The 25,296-nt window shown below is 41.8% G+C and overlaps 1 protein-coding gene across 3 annotated transcripts in view; it reads left to right on the forward strand.

Annotated features, from left to right (window-relative positions):
• FNIP1 (folliculin interacting protein 1) overlaps positions 1 to 25,296 on the forward strand; it is a 91,727-nt gene that overhangs the window by 44,452 nt on the left and 21,979 nt on the right. For 2 of the 3 annotated variants that reach the window (XM_014597600.3, XM_019478370.2), the window contains exons 3-11: positions 3,093 to 3,236; positions 13,423 to 13,523; positions 13,817 to 13,891; positions 14,408 to 14,499; positions 17,229 to 17,312; positions 18,366 to 18,437; positions 19,221 to 19,356; positions 19,873 to 20,074; positions 20,904 to 20,989. In XM_014597600.3, the coding sequence (XP_014453086.2) occupies positions 3,093 to 3,236; positions 13,423 to 13,523; positions 13,817 to 13,891; positions 14,408 to 14,499; positions 17,229 to 17,312; positions 18,366 to 18,437; positions 19,221 to 19,356; positions 19,873 to 20,074; positions 20,904 to 20,989 (992 nt within the window). The remainder of the gene's footprint in view (positions 1 to 3,092; positions 3,237 to 13,422; positions 13,524 to 13,816; positions 13,892 to 14,407; positions 14,500 to 17,228; positions 17,313 to 18,365; positions 18,438 to 19,220; positions 19,357 to 19,872; positions 20,075 to 20,903; positions 20,990 to 25,296) is intronic. The other variant, XM_014597601.3, reaches the window with a different exon arrangement.

Below are 25,296 nucleotides of genomic sequence, written 5' to 3' on the forward strand. Positions count from 1 at the left end.
GAGCCGAGCGGGACAAGAACAGGAAGCTTGACAGCAGTGGGAAACCAGCATGGCAGCCAAGAGAGGCAGGCTGCCCGCAACATCCTCTCAGCAGATGTTTCTGTGTCTGGCAACCTTGTGCTCTGCAGAGGGTGCCAGCAGCAGTTGGCCTAGAGACTTGATTTATTGCAGCCATGTTCCTTTGGGAGGAGAAAGCATGGATTTGAGTCTTTCCTTGGGCATGTTGGTGAATGCTACAGTTACCTCTTTATTTTTGGAAACCTGACTTGAGTATGCTTGGAATATTATACTAGAGCACCAGTCATCCCATTCCTTTGTTGCATAATATCTGGTGATTTGTTGCGTCTAATATTTCATTGACATTCAGATTCAATAACTACAGCAAAGTGGTGCATAGCAGATACTTGATCTTGTAGCCTGACAGGTTGCTCTTGCACACATGCTGGATACTAAAATTGTACGTCCCAAAATTTTTTCAGTGTTCTGTGTTTTAGAGATGATTTGCTACCTTCAAGCTGCTGACAGATGGTATCTAAAAGATCTTGAGCATTTGACCTCTTTTACTTCACAGGATCTGTATTTCATTACTTTCCATTGCAAAGACCAAACAGCTCTTCCCTTCTAGTATTTAAATTAGGAAAGTTTAACTTCAGGTTATCTTGGTTAGCAGCAAGTCTGGGAAAGCTGCTATGCAAAAATATATTTAAGTGCTGGTGAAGAAAAGTGATTAGGTTATGCAAATTTTAGACTCAATGCATGGGTTTTTTATTCTTATATGTATATGTGGCTATAACAGATGTATAAACTGATAGAAGCCTGCTTATTAGCACATCTTTTAAAGAGGACTTGCAAAATGTGATGGAAAATGCAAAGCTGAAATGTGGTTTGCCTGCAAAACCTGCTGTAACCCTGTGGATTTAATGTGGTTTCATCACATGATGCTTGCCTAGCCCAGGCCATTGTTGTTTGTGTCAGAGATAAAATGCAACTCCAGTTCACGAGTTCCTACTAAAGTCATATGATTGTCATTCACATGTTCCAGCCATTGTGTACTATGCACAAGTCACAAATATTGGCCATTAGCAAGCCTACACATTGCATGAGTTCAGTGTGCACACCCGAATCAGGCTGGGAGTTTGTTACCAGGGGAAGAAGTCTATGGCTAAAACTCAAAGGGAAGGCTAGAGAACAACGTTCTATCCCTGCCTCTGCCTCAGACTCACTAAGATGTGGGCATATATTTTCCCTTTAAAGCACTGGTGCTCAAGGTTTTGGCCTCCCAGGCCAGATGAGTGGCATAGGGCCGTCTGTGGGCCAGATCAGGCCCTGTGTCACCCCTGCCCAGCCTGATGTGCTGGGATTGGGCCCTGGGGCCCTGTGCCACCCTGTGTGCTAGAATCAGACTCCTAGGGTTCTCCACTGCCCTCACCCAGCCCCTCATGGGCCCCACACCATCCTGTGCACCTAATCTGGTGCCAAGGGCCTGAAAGGAGCCCTACAGGCTGGATGACATAGCACCAGGGGCCAGATCTGGCCCACGGGTCGGGGATTGAACACCCCTGTCTTCCCCTGTGGCAGCTCTAACTTTCCTAGAAACAGTGCAGAGTCTAGTAGAGACAGAGCTAGACAGTACCACCATTTTTTTTAATGCAGCTGCCTGAGTCCTACCTACTCTGGAGGCCACATTAAAGCAAACCAGTGCACTGTGGCAAGCTGATAGTCCCAAAGCCACTTAGATTAGCAAAGAGTCTCTTTCCCTCCTCCTGAGTAGTTGCAAATGATCCCACACCCATCAGGCACATAAGTGCAAGGGTGCTAGGAGAGGGGCTTACAGTGTACCTTCTTGAGGAAATGGGCTGGACCATGAAGAGTGTCCAGTACTGAAAGGTAGTTGGCAAGACCTCCCAAGCAGGCTGTTGGAGTTGACACTGTATTCAAATGTATGGGACAGTTCACAGCTCTCAGATACTTTGCAGGCTCAGGCAGATCTCTGCTCCATCAGTGACAATTGGGCAGACTTTTCATTCATTTGGTTAGAACCACGAGGTCTAGAAATTTGCAGCCTGTTTTAAAATGACGTTTGAGCAGTTGTTGTATCTGTACAATCCTGGAAGCCAGGGCATCGTGCATGGGTTCTAATCTCTGTGCCTTAATCCTTCATAGGAGTGCTTCCACTTGCTAGTAGTAGTTTAGCAGTTGAGGTGGTAAGTTTTAAGGGAAAGAAGGCCAATATCAACAGGTCACTGTGCTATTTGGAAAAGTGTAAGCTATCTATACCTTAATTTTGCCAACTAGGAGTGTGAGAAATGCCTACCTCCTGCAGGCTTTCTATGATTTAATTAGTGTATGAGAAGTACTTTGATGTCCTTAGATGAAAAAATACTCCAAAATGCTAAGGACCTACATAATTTTTTTTTTTTTTTTTTTTTTTTGAGGCATTGAAAATAGGGTCTAGTGTCGGAGGACCTATTTGCTGGGCATGCTGATCCATTCGATCACCCCCACTCCAGCTCATTATGCCCCATATATCTAAATACCTGTGTGCAAGTCCGAAAGCAGGCTGCGTCTCTGTTTCTATTCCTCAAGCTTTGCAAACTCCTCTCGTTCGTGCTGTAATGTAGTCTCTTCCTGCTGCCTCATACAGGCTTTTTACTCCTTCTCCCCTCTTCCCAGAATCCATCTCAATTTCTTTCTACCGTTCACCTCTGTTTTCAGGTCTGTGCCTTTCTGGGTTCCTGGCCAGTTGGTGCTTAAAATAAAGATGGAAAAATCATGCCCCCAAATATTGCTTTGTAAAAACTCTTAAGGCTACCTTTAGTTGCTTGAAAAAATAGAGTTGTGTTGTGTGAGCTCCCAGTTTGGTTTTCTAAGTAAAAAAAAAAACAGTTTCTTTCTTTACAGACAAGACAGCCTTTAGGAGAGATGAATGATCATTCTGCTTACCTCTTTTCGTTTCTGCAGATACTCCTTTTGTTGCTTAGTTTACTTCTCAAATTGAAAAATACAGCATCAATCCTTTCTAGTGCTGCTAAGCAGTGGCTTCAAGTATGTGACCCTTATCGTGACAAGCCTTTTTGTTTTTTGTTTTTCAGAAACTCTGCAGTGATGCTCAGGTGAGAGTCTTTGGGAAATGCTGCCAACTGAAGCCTGGTGGAGACAGTTCTTCATCTTTGGACAGTTCAATCAACTCATCCTCCTCCTCTTCGGATGCAAAAGAGCAATGTCCAAAATATCAGGTGAGAGTTATTTCTTTGCTTTCATTACCCAAGCCAAATTCTCTTTGCTTGGGTAAGTACTGAATGCTTTAAAATGCTTAAAATTATATGGAGACTGAGGAGAAGGGGGTCTTTTTTTCTTTTTTCTTTTTTTTTTTTGTTAGCTTTGACTTAGGTGCACATGAACAAGTTTCATACATTTCAATAGACATTAGGGCTAGAAGGGAACTCGAAAGATCATCGAGTCCAGCCCCCTGCCCAAAGGGCAGGAAGTCAGCAGGGGTCATAGGATCCCAGCAAGATAGTTATCCAAATGTCTCTTGAAGGCGTTCAAAGCGGGTGGTTGAACTACCTCTGGCAGCAGTCTATTCCAGACCTTGGAGGCTTGGACGGTAAAGAAGTTCTTCCTTATGTCCAGCCTGAAACGGTCCTGAAGGAGTTTGTGACCATTCGACCTTGTCATCCCTTGGGGCGCTCTGATGAACAAACATTTCCCTCAGATCTTGGTGAGCACCCCTGATAAACTTTTATAGGTGGCCACCAGATCACCCCTGAGCCTGCGCTTTTCCAGGCTGAAGAGTCCCATGGCTCTCAGCCTCTCATTGTAAGGTCTGTTTTCCTGACCTCTTATCATGCGCGTGGCTCTCCTCTGCACTCTCTCAAGATTCTCCACATCCTTTTTGAATTGTGGAGCCCAAAACTGGATGCAGTAAAGTTCGATAAAGATGGGGCTTTACAGCCCACCAGCTGCCTTGTAGTCCTGCCTGTGCCCATACTCTTAGCCCACAGTAAGTGAAAGTTAACTCACAGTAGCTTATCCCTCCATTAAATTGTATCTTAAACCATTTGTTCTGTCCTTCTCAGCTATATCTGAACAGAGCTTTGACAAAAACTCCCTTCCTTGCGATCGGAGCCTGTGAGCTAAAGCTTTCAGGATAGGCTGGAGTTTCTGGATCTGAGCCATGTTCTTGGAAGCATTTGTACTTGCTATGTTTGTCGGAGCCCTCCTTTAGTGACAGACTCCAGGCTTCAGGAGTTCTTAACTGTTCGAAGTTAACAAATGTCTTTAAAGTATTATAGGTTAGGGGAACTTTTAAAAAAGATGCCACAGAAGTAATCTGGAAATATGGGACTAAACCTATACACATGTGCTATTGAACAGTGTTCTAACATAAGGATTTAGGCAAACTTGAGTTATGTTTTGACAAAAGAGTAGAGATTTTTGGCTGCAAGAGTGGCCAGTGTCATCAGACATGGATACATTTCTGTAATCTCTGCTTGCATGGATCACAAGTGTTTTATATTAAGCTGTTTTAAAATCGAACCGAGTCTTTTTACTTTTTGTAATGAAGTAACTGTATATTTGAGGGAAGCTGCCTCTTGCACAACTTCAGAGATACAGTATTACTGATGTCAGTCCACTATTGATGAAAATGACCAAAACTTCAGCGCCAACTTCAAATACAATCACATTAACTGTTGCTATTTTTGACCTGTTGCATGTTTTCCTTGTTTTCTCTTGCACATCATACGTTTCTCTGTAGCTTTCTTAAAGTAAATATGATCTGTCCCTTCACAGCCCCTACTGCTCACCAGACTGTAAACATGCCATTCCCATAGGGTGACAGTACACTCCATCCTGGGGAAAGTGGCTTTTAGAAGGACTTCACCTGTAACATCTCCTCTTGGTGCTCCAAGCCAGGGTGAGACCAAGCATCAGAAGTGAGCACAGGGAGCTTTTCCATGCTTTCTAACTGCCCTCCCTCGCATCCTATCCCACTAGCTGCAAGGCAAAGTGGAGAAGGAGTCTGCTAGACCAGAAGGAAACAACATGAGTAGATCAGAAGAGACAATGAGGCAAATAATAGGAGTGGAGTCTAGGGAGGGAAGTTTGATAGGGACTAGCTGGGTATGGAGACTGGGAGTTGGATTTGTGAGGGAGCAGGGAAGACTTTTGAGGCAGGGAGCCCAATGGGGAGGATAGCTTGGATCTGGTTGCACCAAGAGACTGGGGCTAGGCATCAGTGTGTTGGGAAGAACAGGGGAGTTGGGGTGGGGAAAGAGAACTAGCTTTGTGCAAAGAAGCGGGGCACTGAGCTGATGAGAGGTGTAATCTGGAGGGGGACTAAAATTGGATAAGGATCTTGGGAACCAAGGCAAAGACTGGGAGTCCATTGAGGAAGGGTTGAATGGAAGAGAGAAATTGGCCAAGGATCTGGGAGAGGGAAACTTGGACCAGAAGGCATAAGGAAAATGGAAGTAAGGAGTTGGGGCAGGAGGTAGGAAATTGGGACTGGCTGGGCAAAGATTCTGGGACCAAGTATTGGGAGCAGAGGAGATTGGGAATGTTGGAGGGAAAATCAGACTTGGATAGTAAGATAAGGACTAGCTAGGGAAGGAAGGTGGGAGTGGGGCAGAAAGGCTGAAGTGTGAGAATGGGACTGGAATAATGAGCCTGGGGGAAAGGGAAGTCACTGGGCAAGAACAGGAATAGGGTAGAAAAGAGGAGATGGAGCTAGACTAGGAGGAAGATCTGTGTCCACTAGAGCACATTCCTCTCCAGAGCCTGCAATACGACCCAGGATTCCTGAGTCTTATTCTTCTGCTGTCAGCAAGTGTGTGTGAAACCCTGAGGCAAAGTGTGTCCCATCCCCCACAGAAAGAAAGAATAGCAACCCACTGTTGCTCTCAGCTACTCCATTTCCTGCTGATGAACCACATGTGTCAGTGTGATGACACATGATGGAATATTTATTTGCTTAGAATTTTTTTAAAAGAAAGAGCTTTTTGTGTAACTAACTTGATCCCCTTCTAGGCATGCATTATGGTGCAGTACTTAAGCATGTAGTAAAGAAGCCAGTTGTCTGCAGGACTCCAACCACATAGTTACACACCTTCCAACTTCTGCAGCAGAAGTCTGGGGTTTTGTAACAACAACCATCGTTAGTACACAGTTAAAGGCTACATATGCACATGGGAGCCTAGATAAAGTTGCTCAGGCAACTGGCATGCTTGCATGTTCTGAATGTTGACTGCTTGATCTTGCAACTGTAACAAAGTTGTTATGTAAGGTAGCTTTCTGTGTTGAATGCACACACAACATGCAGATTTTGTAGTTGCAAAATGGAACTCTAATCACAGGGTAAGTTGGAGTTTCCCAACCTTTTCCATCGCACCGCACACTGGCTGGATGCGGGGCAGGGGTAGGGGGGTGCTGAGCATTCAAATGCAGACAGAGAGGAGGGGGAGAGTATTGGCGTGGGGCTGGCCGGGGCCACACCCCCCCAAGATTCTGTGGCATACCTGGATATGGCCGACAGCATACCAGTGTGCTGCAGCAGTGTGCTGGACGTGGCCGACAGCACACCATTTGGTAAACGCTGGGCTAAGTAGAGACAGTTAAAAAGCCCAAGGCTGAATCAATTCAGTCTTTGCCAGTTAGCCTAAGCTGTGCAGATTGAACTACTAAGCAAATGAACAGACATACACTTTAGATTCTGCAAGTGCAGCCACATGCCTGCAATGGCTCAGGCCCCCAGTGGGTGGGGGGGGGGGTGCTAGAGCACACCTCTTTACTCTGCTGGAGCAGGCAGCTTGGGCCAAGGCTAGCCTACCCACCCTGTTGGGCGGGGGGGTTTGCAGGGGAGGTGCAAAGCATCCTGGGATGTTGTGGGACTGTGGGTTAACTTGAATCTGGAGGGGATCTGGGACAGAAGTTCAATAAACCATTTTAACATAAATGAATGAAGTCTGATACTGCATCCGTCCAGGTTTATCTTAAGCCAGTTTTCACCATTTTGTAAGTGGTTTATGTGTACTGAGCTTCTGTTGTGTGACAGATTTGAACCAGTTTCCAATCGCTTATACCAGTGTGTGCGCAATTTCTGTCCCTTGCTGTAAAATTAATAGAACATATGATGTGCTTCTGTTTTGTTTGTTTAACTATATGTGACCAGGGCATGAGTGCTTTAAGTTGTTCTGTGGAGGATGAAATACGACATTTTTGCCCCAACTTGGTATGTGGTATTCTTAATTGCATCCCATCTAAAGCAGTTATGAATGTGATTTAAGAACACATTGATACAGCAAAAAAATTCTAATCTTTGCAGTGGTTACTTGGATAATATATTGCTGCTGCTACTGTTATGCCTGACAGTAAGCCTTGTCAAGATTGTGCCCTTGTATTGTTCCCATTCAGGCTGAAGGTTTGTTTGATTATGAGTCCTGAATTTGTAAGTACTGCATTGAAATTTTATTTATGTGTGCAGAAGGTTACATTGTTGAATAGAAGGACAGTATGTACAGTAAGTTGAAATTTTAAAATGTGCTAAATCTATGGTTCATAAATATGATTTCTAAATTATGTAATTTTACTGACTCTAATATGCTAATGTGCAATAACAAATGCTTGCATTTTTTATGCTGTGTTTTTATATGAGCTTATAAATATGACCCAGGGAATTGGTTTGTTTCCAAGATGGCATTGCCTTGAGTTGTGCCCTTTCGCCATATGCACTTCAGTTATTACTCATTTGAATTTTTAATTTTTAACCCCTTTTCTCGGCTGATTGCACTTAAGTTGGTCTTTGGTGACCTTTATTTTCTAGAGTTTGGAGGCAGCTGACCTGTAGTAAGGTTTTCATGCAACATGTAGGCATCTGCAATGCATGCTGAAGTTGTCATCCTTAGGTGCATATGAAATGCTAAACTCAACAGGCTGATGGGGTATGTCTTTGTTGTCTTTGCCTGCCCCATTTCTTTCAGAGATGAGAAAAAATCTGTATGATTTGTATTTGAAACCAGATTTTCATTCATGTTGCTTGTAAATATATTCCTTGCTAGAGCTTTTAATATCCATACATTCACACAGTTTTGAACCCTCTGATATTTATTGTTTAAAATCTAATTGCCAAGTAGACAACATGATACCACAGGAGATGAGGATGGGAATTTCTCCATGACCCACTTAGTGATATCAGATTTTTGCCCTGACACACAACAGCTAGTAGCTGTTGTAATTATATCCTCATTTTTATAACTGTAGTTGCTATTCTTATTCACTCTTTTTTTGGGTTCCTGGGTAGTAGTGGGTTCCAGAGGTTAGTTATACGCCTGTTAAAATACTTTTGCCTTGGTATTCAAGTCCAGTAAACAGCTTTCAAGGCAGTAAGTGAAGAAGTTAAGTGACGCAAATGAGTTGCCTTTTAGTTCTCATAGCATTTTCTTGCTTATATATTGTTGAGTACAGTAAATAGAAGGATTCAATAGCCACATTTTTACCAGTCATTTTTTCCTGGGACATGGACTGTGTTCCTGATTCTGCCATTGACTTGCTTTTTGACACTGGGCACATAATTTAGATTTTACTCAAATGCAACTGTTGCGTAAATCTAAATTTAGGCATCCAAACAACCGTTCCAGGTTTTCCCTAAGGGTTGTACAGTGATTTCAACCCAGCATTGATTTCAGCAGGAACTGAAAGACTGAGCAGTTTCCAAGCTCAAGGTACCCACATTTGGAAAGGTTTGACCCAAGTTCTTTTGCTCCACTCTCTGAGAGCACTCAAAATATGGTGTGCAGGCAAGCTCTGGCCACAGAGCTGAGTCATCTGGCCTGTGGGGCTGTCCACAAGTCTTGGAATTTGGCAGCAGGGTAGTGGTTGCAGTGTTAATAGTTGTGGCTCTGGTGGTCTTGCAGCAGTTAATGCTGGCTGCCGTTGGTCCCCCCCCTTGCCAGATTTTTTTAAAGAACTACAGAATTAGGTCTGTGGTCCTGGAGCAGGTACCTGCACTGGAAAGGTTGAGTACAACTGGTATGTTGTCATGTACGTCTGGTTACAAAGTGTCTTAATTGTGAAGTATCTGAACTCCATGGACATGTTCAGATGAGCGTGCACTTGAAATTTGTGTCACTGTGGACTCATCTGCAGTGCTGCAAACCACACGTGCCACACATGCAGGCATTCACTGTGCTGCTCATTTGCCGCATGGTGGGTTAAACCTGCACTAGGAAAAAGTGGGGCAGTGTACTAGTGGTGGTGTACGTCGCTCAAAACTGGAGCCTGGCTTGCCAGAGACTCATGCTCCGGCTGCCAACCAAGCTCTGAACACCTGGATTGCTGCTGCTGGAGCCCCAGGAGGCCCCCAGGTCCCCAAGTGCTGGCCCCAGCCTCCCCTACCCCACCTGGACTTTTTTTTCCCCCTGCACTAACCCCACTAGCAGGGGTGTGTGCTGGGGCAAAAAGCAGCGGCATGATTTTGTCCCACTGCTTCCCCCCCCCCCACCGCAGCAACTGGATGCCCCTGCTCATGGGGACATGGCTAATGAGTCAGTATGGTGTTTAATTTAGTTGGGGTCTGGTCTGAAAAGTCCGGGTAGTGCTAAGCTTCTGGGAACTTAGAAAAGTTGGCAAGAGGAAGTTACTCCAGAAAAGAACATTTGTAGCAAAAAAAAAAAAAAGGGTGACCCTGATCACTCATGAGTGTGATTGGAAGGACAGCACATGGAGAGAGGAAGGAGCAATGTTGATTTCTATCAGCTGAGAAGTTATCGCCAGTTGATTAGCCTCAGTTAACTTTTAAATTTTAGGCTGCGGATTTTGCTTGCTGTATGCAATACTTTTATCTAGCGTATGATGTTGCATAATGACATTCCCCTTTTGCGTTTAATCAGTTTCACTTACAGCAAATGGTTACCAATCAAGTAAGGGAAATGCATGCTTAGTTGTGGCATCAGGCATTCAACGGTGGCCAATCATAAAAACAACAATAGACAAAAGTGAGATTAAATGCAGCATACTGCAGACAGGCGGTCATGATTCCAGTTTTGTCAAGAGAGTCTGGTCCAAACTGGCTCAAATCTGAGATCCGTGTTGAAGATCGCCACTGTGTTCATAAAGCCTGTCATCCTTGCTATCTGTCTTCTGATTAGGCAAAAGCAAAGATTAGGTTATAGATTCTCTATTCAAGAAAGCACTTAAGCACAAGCTTAATTTTTAAGTTTGTCCCATTGATTTCAGTAAAGTTTTTTTTTCTCCATTGAGCCAACCAAGAAGTCTGTCCATGCATACAGATGGAAATAAGTCACTTGTATCAAGTCTTGGGCCCAAGTTTAAAAAAAAAATCTAGAAAATTACAATGAATTGTTATTTTCCAGATGCTCACAATTAGTTGGTTTAAAAAAAATCTTTTCTGCTTCTCACTTCAGAATCTTTACAAATATATTTTAATTTTAGAAAAAAAATTAATTGCCCTTTTAAACATTCCCACTTAATTAAAAATGTTGCATGCTTTTTATATCCTAATAGCAGCACCCTTTTCATGATGCTTCAGAAATGCCATCAGCCCTTCCCTCCCAGTCACCATGACATATATGAAGAAGTGGGTTCTTAACCCAACATTTAAATATCGCAACTTAAATATGAGCTCATAATATCACTAAATGATTTTCAGAAATGTTGAGCATCTGTATTTTCTATTGATGTCAAGAGGAATTCTGAATGGTCAGTACCTCTTAAAATGAAGCCAGGTCTTTAGATACCTAAATAAAGATTTAGGCCCCAAACTTGTAAACAGTTGAGCATTTTACTAATGTGACTAGGAACTACTCACGAGAATAATGTTTATTATGTGCCTAAGCCTTTTTGGGATTGGAGCCTAAGGCATTACTTCTAACTACAGCAGATACCAAAAATGGACAGACATTTTATGCTCAAGTTGTTTTGATTTCCATTTAACAGCCTAGCTGTCTCCATTTAAAGCTTTTTCTATACTGCTTAAAAACAATCCACATTCAACTTCTAAACATTCTTTTGCTGTGTCCTATAAGAAGGGAAGTTATCAATTATCATTAAATTTCTAAACTTTGCATTTAAGTTATGGGCTTTCTCCAAAGACTCCTGAAGTCAGTACAAAGGCTCCCATTACCTGCAATGGATCAGGTCCTAACGAAGCAATCAAATGAATTCTGTTTGTCTTGGAGCCGTGTCTTGGATTGTTCGGAAAGTCAAAATTAACATCTCTTGCTATCATTAATTCCCTTAGAAAATGTGCGTGCGTTTGTCCATGTACCTATCTACAACTGTTTTACCTGTTGCCTTCATATGCGGATTTTTTTTTAAAAGCTTTTCCTGTATATTTTCCAAGAAGCACCCATAAACTGCCTTGCTATTAGGATACTCTGTGAAACTCCCTTTTTTTTTTTTTCCTTCATTTTTATTCTATAATTAGGAGTTTTAAGATTTTTTTTTTCCCCATACAATATGAGTAGAGCAGGTCATTCCTATATTTAGGTTTGTCTGATATGAGCTAACTATTGATATTTGTCAGTGTTAAACTGCATGTACTAAAAATAAAAATTTTGAAAAATAATACTTATGTGAATGAAGAAAGACATTGTACAACCTCCTCTTAAATCTTTCCTTGCACTTGAGCCAGGCTCAACCCAGACTGATGCTCTGTGGGCTAAGAACGCCCGTCATTTAGCGGTAGTGAATGCCAATGCTAGCTGCTTAATTATGAATGTATATGTTATTCTTTTAGAAGTACATATTTAGCTGGTGCCAAGTAATTTAAATCTTCCTTAACCAGGTGTTAAATGTGTGTGAAAGTCTAAGCTCTGGTATTTTTAATATAGAAGTTGCCAAATAAATATTAAAAGCAGATGGCATGCCATGAATTAGAACTAGTCAAATTCTTTGTTTCCAGCTCAGCCCTATTTTTCAGTTTTGAGGATCCTTCAGCAACTGGCTCAAATTTGCATAATCATTCATAAGTCATAATCATGATGGCTATTTTTATTAATGACAATAATAGACATTAGGATGGATAAGAGATCATGATTGGGGCTTTGCTGCAAAGTAGGATGCTGTTATTACAGTTTTGTTTGTATTGTGATAAAACCAAGGATGCTCCATTAGAGACCAAAACCTGTGTGTGCCAGATTGAGTACATGCATGTAACAGGAAGAGAGAACCTGCTGTCTCATTACAAGATGAAACCACAAGGTAACGAGACTGCTAGGTCAGTGTAACAAGGAGCAGATGCTGCATGCTGGCTGTGTAGGCATTGTCAAGTGTTTTGTAAGTGGAACTGCACAGAGAACTTGAAAGGGAGCTTTAAATGAGCATATTGTAGTGTCTCCTTGGCTTTTGCTAGAAGCTCTTCTCAATGCATAAAGGCTAGAAGAGTGCCCAAGTGCTTGAGGAAAATTAAACTGAGAGGCAGTAACAACTAACAACACAGTGAGAGCAGAGGTGGAGGGTTGAACGTCTGATAACTTTTCAGAGATGGTAGGTGGGATGGCTCTAAGACAAGAACAGGCTTAAAAGTGAATGCCTTGTTCATATTTGCAGAGAACTTGCAGCAATTTGTTTGCTGTTTTTTGTTTTCATCAATTTAGCGTTAGTGGTTCATGGTGTACAACTGGTCACTTAAGTCACGTGGGATGGCTGCAATGTCTTGAAGAAATGGCTGAATGTTTTTAAAGAGAAAAATGAATGAGATCACTTCAAATGGAGAGCAACTGATGCTGAACAACAAATCACAGAGCCCCACAAATACCAGCAAATCAGACTAATCTGCTTTATTTCTGAGCACAGTTGCACATCCCTTTCAGCATCCTTTGGTTAACTCTAGAAGTGGTGGTGTGTGCAGTTCTCTGTGGTCTTTTTGGGACTTATGCCTTCCCTTTTGCTTTGTAGTTGCCTATTGCTGTAAGTAAGAGAGCTGTTCCTTGAAAAGACTGTATAGGAGCCTGTCCAAGCTCTACATTATTAGGAATACATTACTTTTGGATTTTTTTTAACTGGCTGCGCTTTTGTGCTGTAGCAATCTATTGGCGTTTTGGAACGTGAGAAAATGATTCTATCCTATTTGTTTTCTGTCTGGGGTTGCCATATCTTTCAGTATGAATGACAACTGCTAGTGGTGTCTTTCTTTTAGACTGAGCTATTTACTTCATGAATTATTATGATGCTTAGCTCAGTCCACAAACAAACTGTAAGCTCACTTCTCACAATAGAACAATGTGCCAACCACTCTGTACTTCCAAGTGGTTGACACATTGCTCTGTTGCAAATACACTTTGTGTCCAAAAGAGAGAAGCATTTTTAATGAGAAATATTTTGACTTATTTCCATGTTGTCTTGAAGTATGTTATTAAAATGCTTAAGTGCATCATGGTACATAATTGATTGGTTGTTTTATAGGGTTCTCGGTGCTCCTCTGATGCCAATATGCTTGGAGAGATGATGTTTGGTTCTGTGGCCATGAGTTATAAGGGCTCCACATTGAAAATTCACCAGATCAGGTGAGATTCTTTGTGGCGGTGGTATTTGTTTTTACTGAAGTTCTGCTAGCAAGATTCAGCGTTGGGGTTAAAGGGTTCCATATTGGGAAAGAAGCTATTCAAATGAATGCCCTCAACAAAAAGCAGAGGCAGCGTCTAGATTCAGGTAATGATAATTACCCAGCTGGTGTCTGAGATGCACAGTGCTATACATGTTATACATTAAAGCCTGTAAATTCTGGACAGATAAGGGAGAAAAAAAGGAAGTCCAGAGATGATATTTCTGTACTGACTCTCTCTCTCTTGTCTCCTAGGTCCCCTCCTCAGCTCATGCTTAGTAAAGTTTTTACAGCCCGAACTGGAAGTAGCATCTATGGAAGTCTAAACACGTGAGTACATGACAAATGGCATGTGATCCGTATATGCTACTTGGGAGAGAATTCAGGCAGGAGTGTCAAGGTTCTTTTTCAGATAACGAGGAACTTTTTATTGTTTCCTGTATGTTCCCAGTTACTTGTTCTCTCGACCCTTTACTTGAGGTCATCTTCATACCAATTTGCTTGAAACAAAGGGATGGACAGTTGTCCTATAGAGCAGATATTTGCATTTAAGCAGCGGGACCCTGCACGGTGTGGAGCACTTATACTCCCAAAGGGAAACTCATGGGGGTCTCAGTTCATGAAAAACAAGAGATGTGACAAAAGAGGTCCATCTCTAAGCCACCTGCATTTTAGTTTCCATATGTTAACTACACAGTTGGGCTCTCTTTGTATATACTAAATCCTAGGCTTTTCCCAGTGAAAAACTGCATTATTTGCTTGTATGTTCCATTTGCACAATAGATTAAATGATATTGTCCTGTATAAAAATGTGAATTACTGGTTTTGTTTTGTGTTTCTTTTCAGGCTTCAGGATAGTCTTGAGTTCATTAATCAGGACAGTAATACATTAAAGCCAGACCACAGCACAATTATGAATGGACTCCTTGGAAACATAGGTAATTCAGTGTTTATTTTATGTCTTGGTATCTTTGTTAATTGAGTTATCACTAGATTTTGGAATGTATTTGGTTACCAAAAATTGACATGTATTGTAACTTAATAGAAACAATCATGGCCCAAGGGACTTTATGGAAAGAAATCTTGGCCTGACTTTGAAAGAATAAACCAAACAAGTTCAGGAATCTGCTAAGGGGTCTCTGAGATTGTCAAGACCTGCCCTCCAGTTCTGTCAATTATTTAATATTTTTATTTTTAAAAAAGGAAAGGGAAAGTTCTATCCCTCTTAAGTATGTTCACTGTTGTCTTTGTACAGTGCTGCGAATAGGTATACTCTGAGAACAAAAACACCCCAAACCAAAGATTGGGTAGACTGGGTGGAAAACCAGTTTGGTGTCTTTGGTGCTGTAGACAAAAGCTAAGGAGTTTGGCTGAACATTTGACAGATATTAAGCCATAGAAAGACTTTGTTAGCCTTGTGTTATTGCTACTGTACTGCCAGGCAAGACTCTCAAAACAAAAACACCCCAAACCAAAAACCTCTGTAGCAGTCTAATGATCTCCTCAAAGCAGCCCCCTTTCTCTTTTTTTCGATCGCTTAATTTTCAAGCTAGCATGTCACTGTTTGTTTTTATTGTAGCTAAGATAAATGTGGATAAAAAGCATTTTAAAACTTTTCAAGAATATCACTGTATGCAAATAGACTTCTTCCCAGAGTTTTGAGTGAAAGTTTAGCTATGCAAAAATGAATCCAAAACTCTGTATTTTTTTTTAAATCAGGTTTTATTATTGAAGTTGTAGAAATGAACAGCATTGAAAGACAGGCTTAGAAACACAAGATGAGTGTTTTTTGTTTTTGTTTTGTTTTGTTTTTTCCCCACCGGTACATGTAAAACTCTATCATCGTTGTCATCATCATTATCATCACGCTAGCTTAATAATAGTAATAATAATAGCTTTCTGCTACTTTTTCTTATTGACGGTTCTTTTACAAGGCAAGGTAGGTAAAGGAGCTTGAGACCGCTTGTCTGTTAAATGTCTCTGACCTTTTACTCAGTGTTGCCGTAGGGTTTGGGTGAGGATTTCAGCAGTGCCAATTCGATGCCAGAGGCAGTGAGAAGAAAGGTGCCTTTCTTACTTTGGTGCTTTTGAAAATCTCATTTTGCATCTGTAGGAAAGCAACTTCTATTGGCAAAACTGTTAGTGTGGAACTAAAAAATTCCACAGTGGAAGTTAAACTTGGAGCATTGTCACTGTTCAGCATCGGCATGAGTTGATGCATCGGCATTGATTTCAGTACATCAAAGCCAACTATCCTCCTTGATCTTAGCATTATAATGGTGATGGCCTTCCATAACAGTAAGATGACGACAACACTCTTAGTGCTTTATTTCAGGGCACTAGTATGTGGACATTGTTTGTATATGTTGGGACATAACTGTTTCCATTTGGAGTTACTGAGGTATGCACCCAATACATGATAAGGTAATGGTTCCAAAGAGGAGACTTAAACACTTGAGACTGCAGTGAAACTGCACAAACTTTCAGTCCATTCAGAACTGTTTGTTTATAGTCCCCGTTTCAAGACACAATGAATGATGGGTAAGTTAAGGCCAAGAAGTTAATCTGTAACTGGAACATTTCTTTATATGTTAGTTGTCAGAATACTTCTGACCTACTGGCTCTTGCCAACTTGTGATATTAAAAAGTTCCTGTGTGTTTTGGGAGGGGACTGTTTACAATCTTTTTTTCAGACACGCCTGTCTGTAAGCTAGTCCCCATGTTCTTCCACAGTAAAGAACTAAGTAGCTAAAAGAGAATGTAAAAAGCTTTTGTTAAAGTGCAGCCTTCTGGGCTTTTAAATCATTTTACACAGAGTAGGTAATAACATCCCAAATCTAGCTTTTGGGTAGAGCTAATAATTACCTAATGAAAAATAACTGTGTGGGCTTTGTTGTTTTGTTTGCATACAGAGAACAAGCATACTCTATTTCCCTATTTACCTGTAGATAATAAATGTTAATACAGAGTTACAAGACTGCAAATACATATTTTCTGTTCATCATTTGACTAATATTATATATGTCCTCTCTTTTTTTGGGTAACTATTTTGACCTTTCTTGTTAGGTCTGTAAAGTTTAATTTACGCCTGCTGTCTCTTTTTTTTTCTCCTTTCCATCTTCTTCAAAGGTGGAGTACCCCAGCTATCTCTCAAATTGAGCTGTTAAAATGATCATGGTAAAGCAGGCTAAATCTAACATATGTGATTCAAACTAAGTTTTGACCTCCCTAGGGTTTCATAATTTCCTCATAAATTATGAGGACCTGACCTGACAAAGAACGTTTTGTGTTTGGAAGTTTGTTCCCAACTACATAGTTGGTCCAATAAAAGATCAGCCTAAGAAATCCTTGCCTCTCTCAAATTTAATGATTTTGAGCAAACTTTTGATATGGGTAAAACTGCAAAGGTGGATCCTGTTTTTAAAAAATCATGGAAATACTGTTGTAACCATGAGTAATACAGCTTGAATTGATATTCCTGTTGAGTGTAAGAGCTACGTTTCCCTGTATCTGTTGTTCTGCATTTGTGTTGGCTTATATCTTCTCCCTACACAGTCCCCTGGACCTCTTCCTCCTCCCCCTTCCCCTCCCTCACCCCATCCCCACAGACTCTGTTCCGCTTTACTAACCTCATTCTTTCATATGTATTTTACGTTTTGCCATGTAGGTCTTTCACAGCTTTGCAGCCCCAGGCGGGCATTCTCTGAACAAGGTCCGCTCCGCCTGATCCGGAGCGCCTCTTTCTTTGCAGGTTTGCATTGTGCTGTGTGGATAGTCTGCTTAGTGTCGCACAACCGGGTGAGCTTGTAGTTTAGCCCTGGAAATAAGATCTATTTAAAAACATATATGGTAATGCAATTGGAGGAGATGGAGAAATTATAAGGTGGGCAGAGGAGCCTGTTTTGTACCCTTCTCGTGTAGAAGATGCATGTTTAAAATTCCAAGAAAACAGTAGATGCTTTAAAATTTCTGTTCTCTTCATGAGCTTTAGTTTTATAGAAACCTACACATTTGTGTGGTGCATGCATATTTTTGGAGGCAATATTTGTAACTTTTTTTTTTTTTTAACTGGCCTTGCTTCAACTAAATTACAATTAAAAGGTAGTCTGTTGGGGTTGCTAGGAAACAAACAATTCCTGGTTTCAGGAGAGGGGTCTTATTTCCATGGCTAAGTAGCTTTTTGTTTCACAGATTTGTAAAATGTATCACATTTAAAGATTATTGCGATTTTGAGACACTTGATCTTGTGTATACACAGAGTGGCTGTGAATTTAAGTAGCTTAAGGCTTAGCTGAACAAGCAATACACTATACAACCTTTTAACAGGAATCGTTTTCCTTCCTGGTTGCCGTCTTAAAGTCTTTTTAGAAAAATTCCTTCAGACATGGTCAAGCCTTGTATACAAAGCTATCTCTGTAGTGATATTAGCTTTTACACATCTATTATCTAAGTTACTCTTTTTATCTTTTGCTTTGGGCTATAGCTGCATGGCTAGCACCCTGCTGATGCATTAGAATTTTACTGTAAAACATTTTTTATCTCCAGAAAAGTGAATACAAGTCTGGTTGTTTTTCTATTCAAATAAGGAGGCGTGGACTTTAGAAAAATGTCTAAGCTTTTCACTATAGTGTTTTGGCTTGTTCAGCTTAGCAGCATCTTTTGGTGATGGCCTTGTGCAATGCTGTTGAAAAAGAGATCGGAGTTAATGAGCATGTTTTAGTTGTGTTAATTAATTAAATGGAGCTCTACAAGCCAGGAAAGACACGTATATTCAGTTGCTTAATTGATGTGCTTTGTTTCACAGTTCACAGCAACCCTATGGACATGCCAGGGAGAGAACAGAGTGAGGACAGAGACAGCGGTATAGCCAGATCTGGTAAGGTAGTCTCATGTACTAATCATCACTCTGAGACCAGATGTTCATTCATTCTGTTAATTAAGTAGTCTTCGTTTCACTCAATGACCTTCCCAAGAAATCCCAAAATTCCACTTAAATACTCATCTGATTTGAAATGCACATTTTTATTTATATTTGTGCAAATTCTTGAAAGAGCATCTATCCATGCATCCTACAGTACTTTCTGGTGTCTGAAAAACAGTTTCGGGTCCCAAACACAGCAGTACAATGTAATACAACTCATCAACCAGGGCAGCTTAAGCACGCATATGAAAAGCTCTTGTCCAAGCAATGCCGTGTCCCATCAGCTTGCCAGTGTGGGGCCATATTAACCTCAGCTATTAGAATGCGATTTTTCTCCACCCCACCCCCAGTCGGCTCAGGATGCTGTCTGCTGGGACTGGGGACTTGTCTAGTGCACCATCCTTCCTGGCTGTTGGCAATTATGCTTTTGGAAGAGAGAACATCTTACTACTTGAAAAAAGAATTTCCAGCCTTGCCCTTGGAGCTTGGTGGGGCAGTGAGATGTACTTGGTATGTGATACCTATGCTGCTGATCATCTAAAACTGGAGTTTCAGGACTGTTCCAGCCCATCAGTCCTGGATATTTTGAAAATAGGAAATGAGAGAAACCAAATGGTATGTGGCACAGCTGAACTTTAGTGAAGCACCTTGAGTTGGCAATGTTGTTTCTCAAATGCCATGTTCTTCAGTGTGCCTCAATTATATATAGACTTATATTTGTTCCTCTTATTGTTACAGCATCTCTTAGCAGCCTACTCATCACTCCATTTCCATCTCCGGGTTCCTCGCTTACCAGAAGCTGTGCCAGCAGTTACCAAAGACGTTGGCGTCGCAGTCAGACGACAAGCTTGGAGAATGGGGTCTTCCCTAGATGGTGAGCTGGAAATTATAAACCTGTCTGTTTTCTCCCATGCAACAGCATCTTACTACCTGATTTTGCTACCAAACACCAATGTAATGCTGTTGTTTTGTATGGAGCACTTATGCCAGTAAAACTCAAATTAGCATTGGACTCCTGTTTCTTTTTAATGTTTCATCATAGTGTTTACCACTATGAGCATAATGAAATGCTTCCAACAAAATACAGGTCAATATGGAAAGCAGTCCCAGAGATCCTAACAAATAGCAAACCAATGGCACAGAGAGGAGTGAGCTGGAATATAACCAGTTGCAAATTATCAATCTGATTCTAGACTTGGAGATTTAAGGCTCAATAATTTGTTGTGCTTGTATAGTTACAAACTTGTTGTTATCAAATAATGTTTTGACGGTAAACAGACAAAAGGAGATCACTTAAGTTAAATGTTCTGATTATTTAATTACACAAGAAATCAAACTTCATTTGAAAGCAATCAAGTGTGCTAGCTTCTGCTTTCTTTGCCCCTTCAAGGTCTGTAGAAGAAAGCTTTAATTTGTCAGATGACAGCTCTGGTCCCAACCCAGGGATTGTTAGGAAGAAGAAGATCGCCATTGGGGTGATATTTACACTCTCAAAGGATGAAGATGAAAATAGCAAATTTCATGAATTCTTTTTCTCACACTTCCCTCTCTTTGAGAGTCACATGAACAGACTGAAGAGTGCAATAGAACAGGTAAGCACCATCCCTTTGCATTCTTGTACTTTGCTTTTATTTTTTGTTTACTTTTTTCCCCTTTCACATTCCCTTTCCTTAAGTTTAGCTATATGTGTGTAATACAACGATCTGACTTCCTCTCTGCTGATGGAGTTCCCCTTGAAAGGAGTTATGCTCACTGAGCTAGATCTCTGCTTCCTATGGCTAGCATAGAGAGGGGACTGGGCGGGGGGCAAAGCATGCTGCATTGCATTGAAAGAATCACTGGAAAGTAGAGCAGTCATTAGACTGTTCTGTCTTGAATTGGAGCCAGCCCCTGTATTGGCCAAGATGGAAAGGTGACTTGGTGTTGTCTCCCTGTGCAAGCTACATAAGCGCCCACACCAGTGGATTACATTGCAAGATTATAGGTTTTTATAGGTTAGAGGGTTGCCAGTAATTCTTTATTTTCCTTTTGCTGATTTCTAAACATGGCAGATTTTCAAAGAATGAATGAGCAGTTTGGATATAAAGTACAGATGGATTTGCCCCTCGGCCCTCTTCTAGAAAATGCTTCACACTGAGTGTTCAACCACAGAAAAAGATTCAGAGTATGAAAACTTTAAAACCTTTTCTGGCCTGAATGAAAAAGGTGTGGAAGAGGAGGAGGCTGCAGATACACGTGTCTCTCATATCTCTCTCTTGATATAAAAGCTGGCATTGTACCATTATTTATCATTTAAAAAAAAAAGAAAGAAGAAACATTATTTGCATGACTTGCTGCATGAAAGATAAGGGCAAACACATGACTGTTTTCCATTCGTTGCCATGTCTAGTGTTAGTTATCTGTTTAATGATTGTTTTCAAGGCTATGAAAATGAGTCGGAGATCAGCTGATGCCAGTCAACGGAGTTTGGCCTATAACAGGATTGTAGATGCCCTAAATGAGTTCAGGTGAGCATATAGTTTCAAATCTTGTGCTGCTGTTCTTTTACTTCCACTTCAGTCCTTCCCTCTTTCTTGACAAGCTCTTTCAGTTAGTGCAAGGTTTTTTCAGCATTTTCAAGTTGACTGTCTCTTATTTGAAGTTAAATATATGCAGTCACTTTACCTTTACTGTGAAAGTAAAAGTAATAAACATATCAATGATAGCAAGTACCAGCCTTTGTACTAGGCATGCATATGTGAGCAGAGGCACCTAAGCTTGGAGGAAACAAGCTTTTCTTTGCTTCAGTTTGTGAAGGATTGAAAAAGTTATTGCCTTGCCTCCAGGCTGCCCTTCATGACCCTTAGGAGTCACAACCCAGCAATTAAGAAACATTGCTCTAGGCCCCCCTCCAGAGGGGTGAGAAGCATCTTCTAAAAAGTGTTGTACAGGCTTTTTCTCTATGATAAATCCACAGTGGAAACATGCAAGATCCTAACCAAGTATCTACTTAGTAGTTGCTACCCTTTTTGAGAAATAATACAGGATGAACATTTTACCTGTATTTTCCCTTTACCACAAGAGCAGGAAAGTGGGAGAAAAATGAAATCCACCTTTTCCACTGTTTTTTCTTGTCTTTAGGTGTCGGGGGGAGGGTGCAAGGGCAACTACAGCCCCCTTGTTGCATTTCCAAACACCTTTTTTTTATCTTGTGATGAACCAGGTCCTTAGTTTGCTGCCCAGCTCCTCTGTGACACAGGCTCTTCTGAAACTCCTGCACAGCAGGGGCATGTCAGGAGCAGGATGAGGGGCAGGCCCATTGTCCACAGTACTGATTACTCTCAGGTCTCCTGTATGCTTTGGGGTGCATAGGTTATGCCAGGGGCCATTCCAAAGAGCAGTCAGGAGTGCTTGGGGGGCTCAAGGGTGGATTGCATTCCCTGTGACCTGTCATCCGTCCCCCATCAGGGCGCTGCAGGTTCTGTGCTGTGCAGACAGTAGACTTTTACCCACAGCTCGTTTTTGTTGTTGTTTCCCACCCCCCCATTCTTACATAAGTTGTTTGGTTGAGCTCCAGCTGCAGTGTAGATGACGCTTACAGGTTAAACTGAGAAAGCAAAGGCTGCTGTCAGCCTGATGATGCATGCAGACGAAGAAAATAAAATGCCCCACTTTGTAGCGCGAGATTGGCAGCCTTTTTGGCGGAGCCTTTAAAACAGTATAAGATGTGATGGTTCACATGACACGGATTGCGTAACCCTCTGCGGACGCCTGTGTGCATTACCAGATCTGTGCCGAGGTTTCCATGGTGCTGTAAATATTGTTCCATGGCAGCGTCATTGGGTGAATTCAAGCCAGTATATTTTCATACAAATGAATTTCCTTGGGCAGCAGCCTTCTTTTTGATAATATTATTTTTTAACTAAGCCTGGTAAGAGGCATGAGTGCTGTGAACACCCCACTTGCAGCTGATTTCTGCAGCCCTTTGGAGCCTTGCTTCCCTGTGCAGGGTCAGGTTGTCACATTGTGTTGTAAGAGTGCCTTTTTGTGAAACTAAAAAAGCCATGTGATTTTTGTTCTTCTTTTTTTTTCCTGACAAATGTGTCATAATGTGAGTAGTGCACGTACATACCTAGCACTGGATTCTGGCACTGGTCAGATTTTGGATCAAATGAAATACCTCTTAGCTCCTTTGAAAATAGGAGTCAGTTTGTGCACTAGTCAGCAGATGCTGGTGCCATCCTGATAGCATTGCTAATACATCCCGTTGCCGATGTAAATCAGCATTGCTTCCAGAAATCAGTGGAGCAGTTCAGATTTCTTCTAGATGAGCTGAGCTTGTGACCCCCTATTTCCACTATCAAATAATCAATCAACCTACTCCTCAAGTCAAGTAACAATGAGCAGGGGGCATTTAAATATCTGCCTTGGTCAGCAGATGGGGAGAGGGAAATCACCAGGGAAATATCCTCATTATGACTGAGCAGCGTCCCCTGTTACCTACTTTGTGTTTTGCCTGTGTTTCCCTCCTTAAGCTTTCTGTTAATTCTGCAGTGAGTAGACTATGGCAGCGTTTTGCTTTCCCCTTTTTCTACCTTCCCAGGATATTATTCCATCACTTCCAAAACGCTTGAGTTTCCTAAGCTAAGGAAGCAAGGACTCATTTTTAAATGACACCCTTTTCTTCCCCTTCCTCGCCCCCTCCTCTCCCTGTTTTTTTCCAGAATACAAACAGTTCTAGTGAAGTTGCTCTGTTTTTTTAATTATGTTCATTTTATGGTGGTGTCTATTAAAGATGCAGGGCAAGCTAGATTGTAAAGGATTTTCTTTGGTCATAGAAGGCGCTGTAGTGTACGCTAGCTCCCACTGGTCCCTTGAGGCCTTTTGAGCAGCCCGTGAATCCCTGGGGATACCCACCCATCACACTTGCAATTCCTTGACCGCATTCCCCTCCTCTGTTGCCCACAGGAGTAATGGGAATGTCAGGGTTTGCACTGGCCCCTGAGAGATGTACTGATGTAGGGAAGATCATCCAGCAGCTGGAAAAAATGGCTTTAGGCTAACTTTGTACTGTTGTGGGAGATGATTTGGTTCAAAGATTTTCTGCGTTTACCTGCCTGCATGTAAGGAAGAAGCTGCGCCTTTGTTTGCTGCTGTTATCTGAGACTGGGGGAAGCTACGCAGTCTTAGCAAGAGGCCCCGGCAGACACTATTTCCTGCCACTGATCACAGATGTTAGTGAGTGAGTTGCAGGCTGGGTGTTGAGCACCAGGGCTGCCTGGCATCACTTCATCTCTTTTAAAACCCTTTTTTTTAAAAAAACGTTTGTTTAAAAGTACTCGAGGATTTCACTCCTGGCACATGCCTTAGAGGCTCGAGGCTCTCTTCAACTGTCAGATGTTCAAACATGTGGCTTATAAAATAAGCTGCTGTATTTGAATAAGCATTTCAGACACCCTCAGAGCCCTCTGGGGTAGTGGAGTACATTGATAATGCTGATTATGTGTCTGACTAATACTCATGTGGCATCACTGTGGTGTGGTAAATATGTAAATCAGTGATGAAGCATTAAGGATAGATGAAGGGAACTCCCTCCCCTAGCATAGGCCCAGGTTTTAACAAGATTACCCTGCTGACTTCAGTGGTGAGCCCTCAGAAATTAATGGCACAGCGTGGCACCTTGCATTGCGTCTGCTGCAGCAAGGTGTGTGAGTCTGCAGTGTCCCAGAGCAGCCTGGAGTGCAGGGGTAAAAAACCCCCCGAGTGCTCTTAATCCAAACACCTGCAGTGCTTGCTTGCTTTCTTGTTTCTACCCTTTCTAAAGAAAATACCTGTTTTTATGGAGATGAGAAGAGTGAGGGGAGCATGGAAGTAAATTTAACAAAGAAGTAGAATTGTGCTTTGATAGTACTTCATTTCCAGGGCACTCCCAGTGGTCCTTTTTATGTGTATGAACAAAGCAATACTCTGCTGCCCCCAGGCAATGCTGGGAAGTGCTTTATAGGTGGAAAAACTGAGGTTCAGAGGCACGTATTGGGGTAGGGGCCATTTTGTTGTTGTTGTTGTTCCTTGTTCATACAGTGCCTCGCGCAATGGCATCTTAGCTGCAACAGGCTCTCTGAGCCCAGTACAGCAGTGCAAATAAAAAGAAGAATGAAGTGATTTGCACCAGGTATCATGGGAAGTACAGCACAGGAAATAAAAACCAGAACTCATGGTCTTGTGTAGGGAATGCTGCTCCAGCAGCAGCTCTGCCTCAAAAGAGCACAGTGCTGCGTTCAAAATCAGCACCATGGGACGTACCGACAGGACCATCCCTGGGAGAGGGCTGCAAATGCTGTTTGGTTGCAGCTATTTATTTCAGCTGAGATACCTTGTAGGTAGGGAGGTATTTTCTGCAGAATTTGCCCCAACACCCTGTGTGCTCAGGGGCCTGCAGTTTCCCCACTCGGAAGTGCCTGTGTGTGTCTGCATGGCCCAGGCAAAAGTTCAGCCTCCCAGAAGCATTTCTAAATTAAAACTATTTTAAACGTACTGGAACCTTCCCAGGAACAGAGTCGCTCATTAACTGAACTTTTCCTGACTTGTCACTTTAAGATGCTGAGGTGTGTGCTGAATTGGGGAAGTTGAGGTCCAAACGGCAGGGGGGAGGTGGTTTTGCTAAATACGGCACTTGCTACAGACCGTGGATAATGATATATTAGGGTGTCAATTTTTAATTTTCTTCTCTGTTTTTAAATCCATGTAGTTAAGTTAAGAAAACATTGCAGAGAAGTGAAAGGAGTTAATTTCCTCCACCCTGTTTGCAGAGTCTGAATGCAGTTAATCCTTGCCC

Source organism: Alligator mississippiensis, chromosome 9 (genome assembly GCF_030867095.1).
Source record: "Alligator mississippiensis isolate rAllMis1 chromosome 9, rAllMis1, whole genome shotgun sequence".
In the NCBI taxonomy this organism is placed as follows: Eukaryota; Metazoa; Chordata; order Crocodylia; family Alligatoridae; genus Alligator; species Alligator mississippiensis.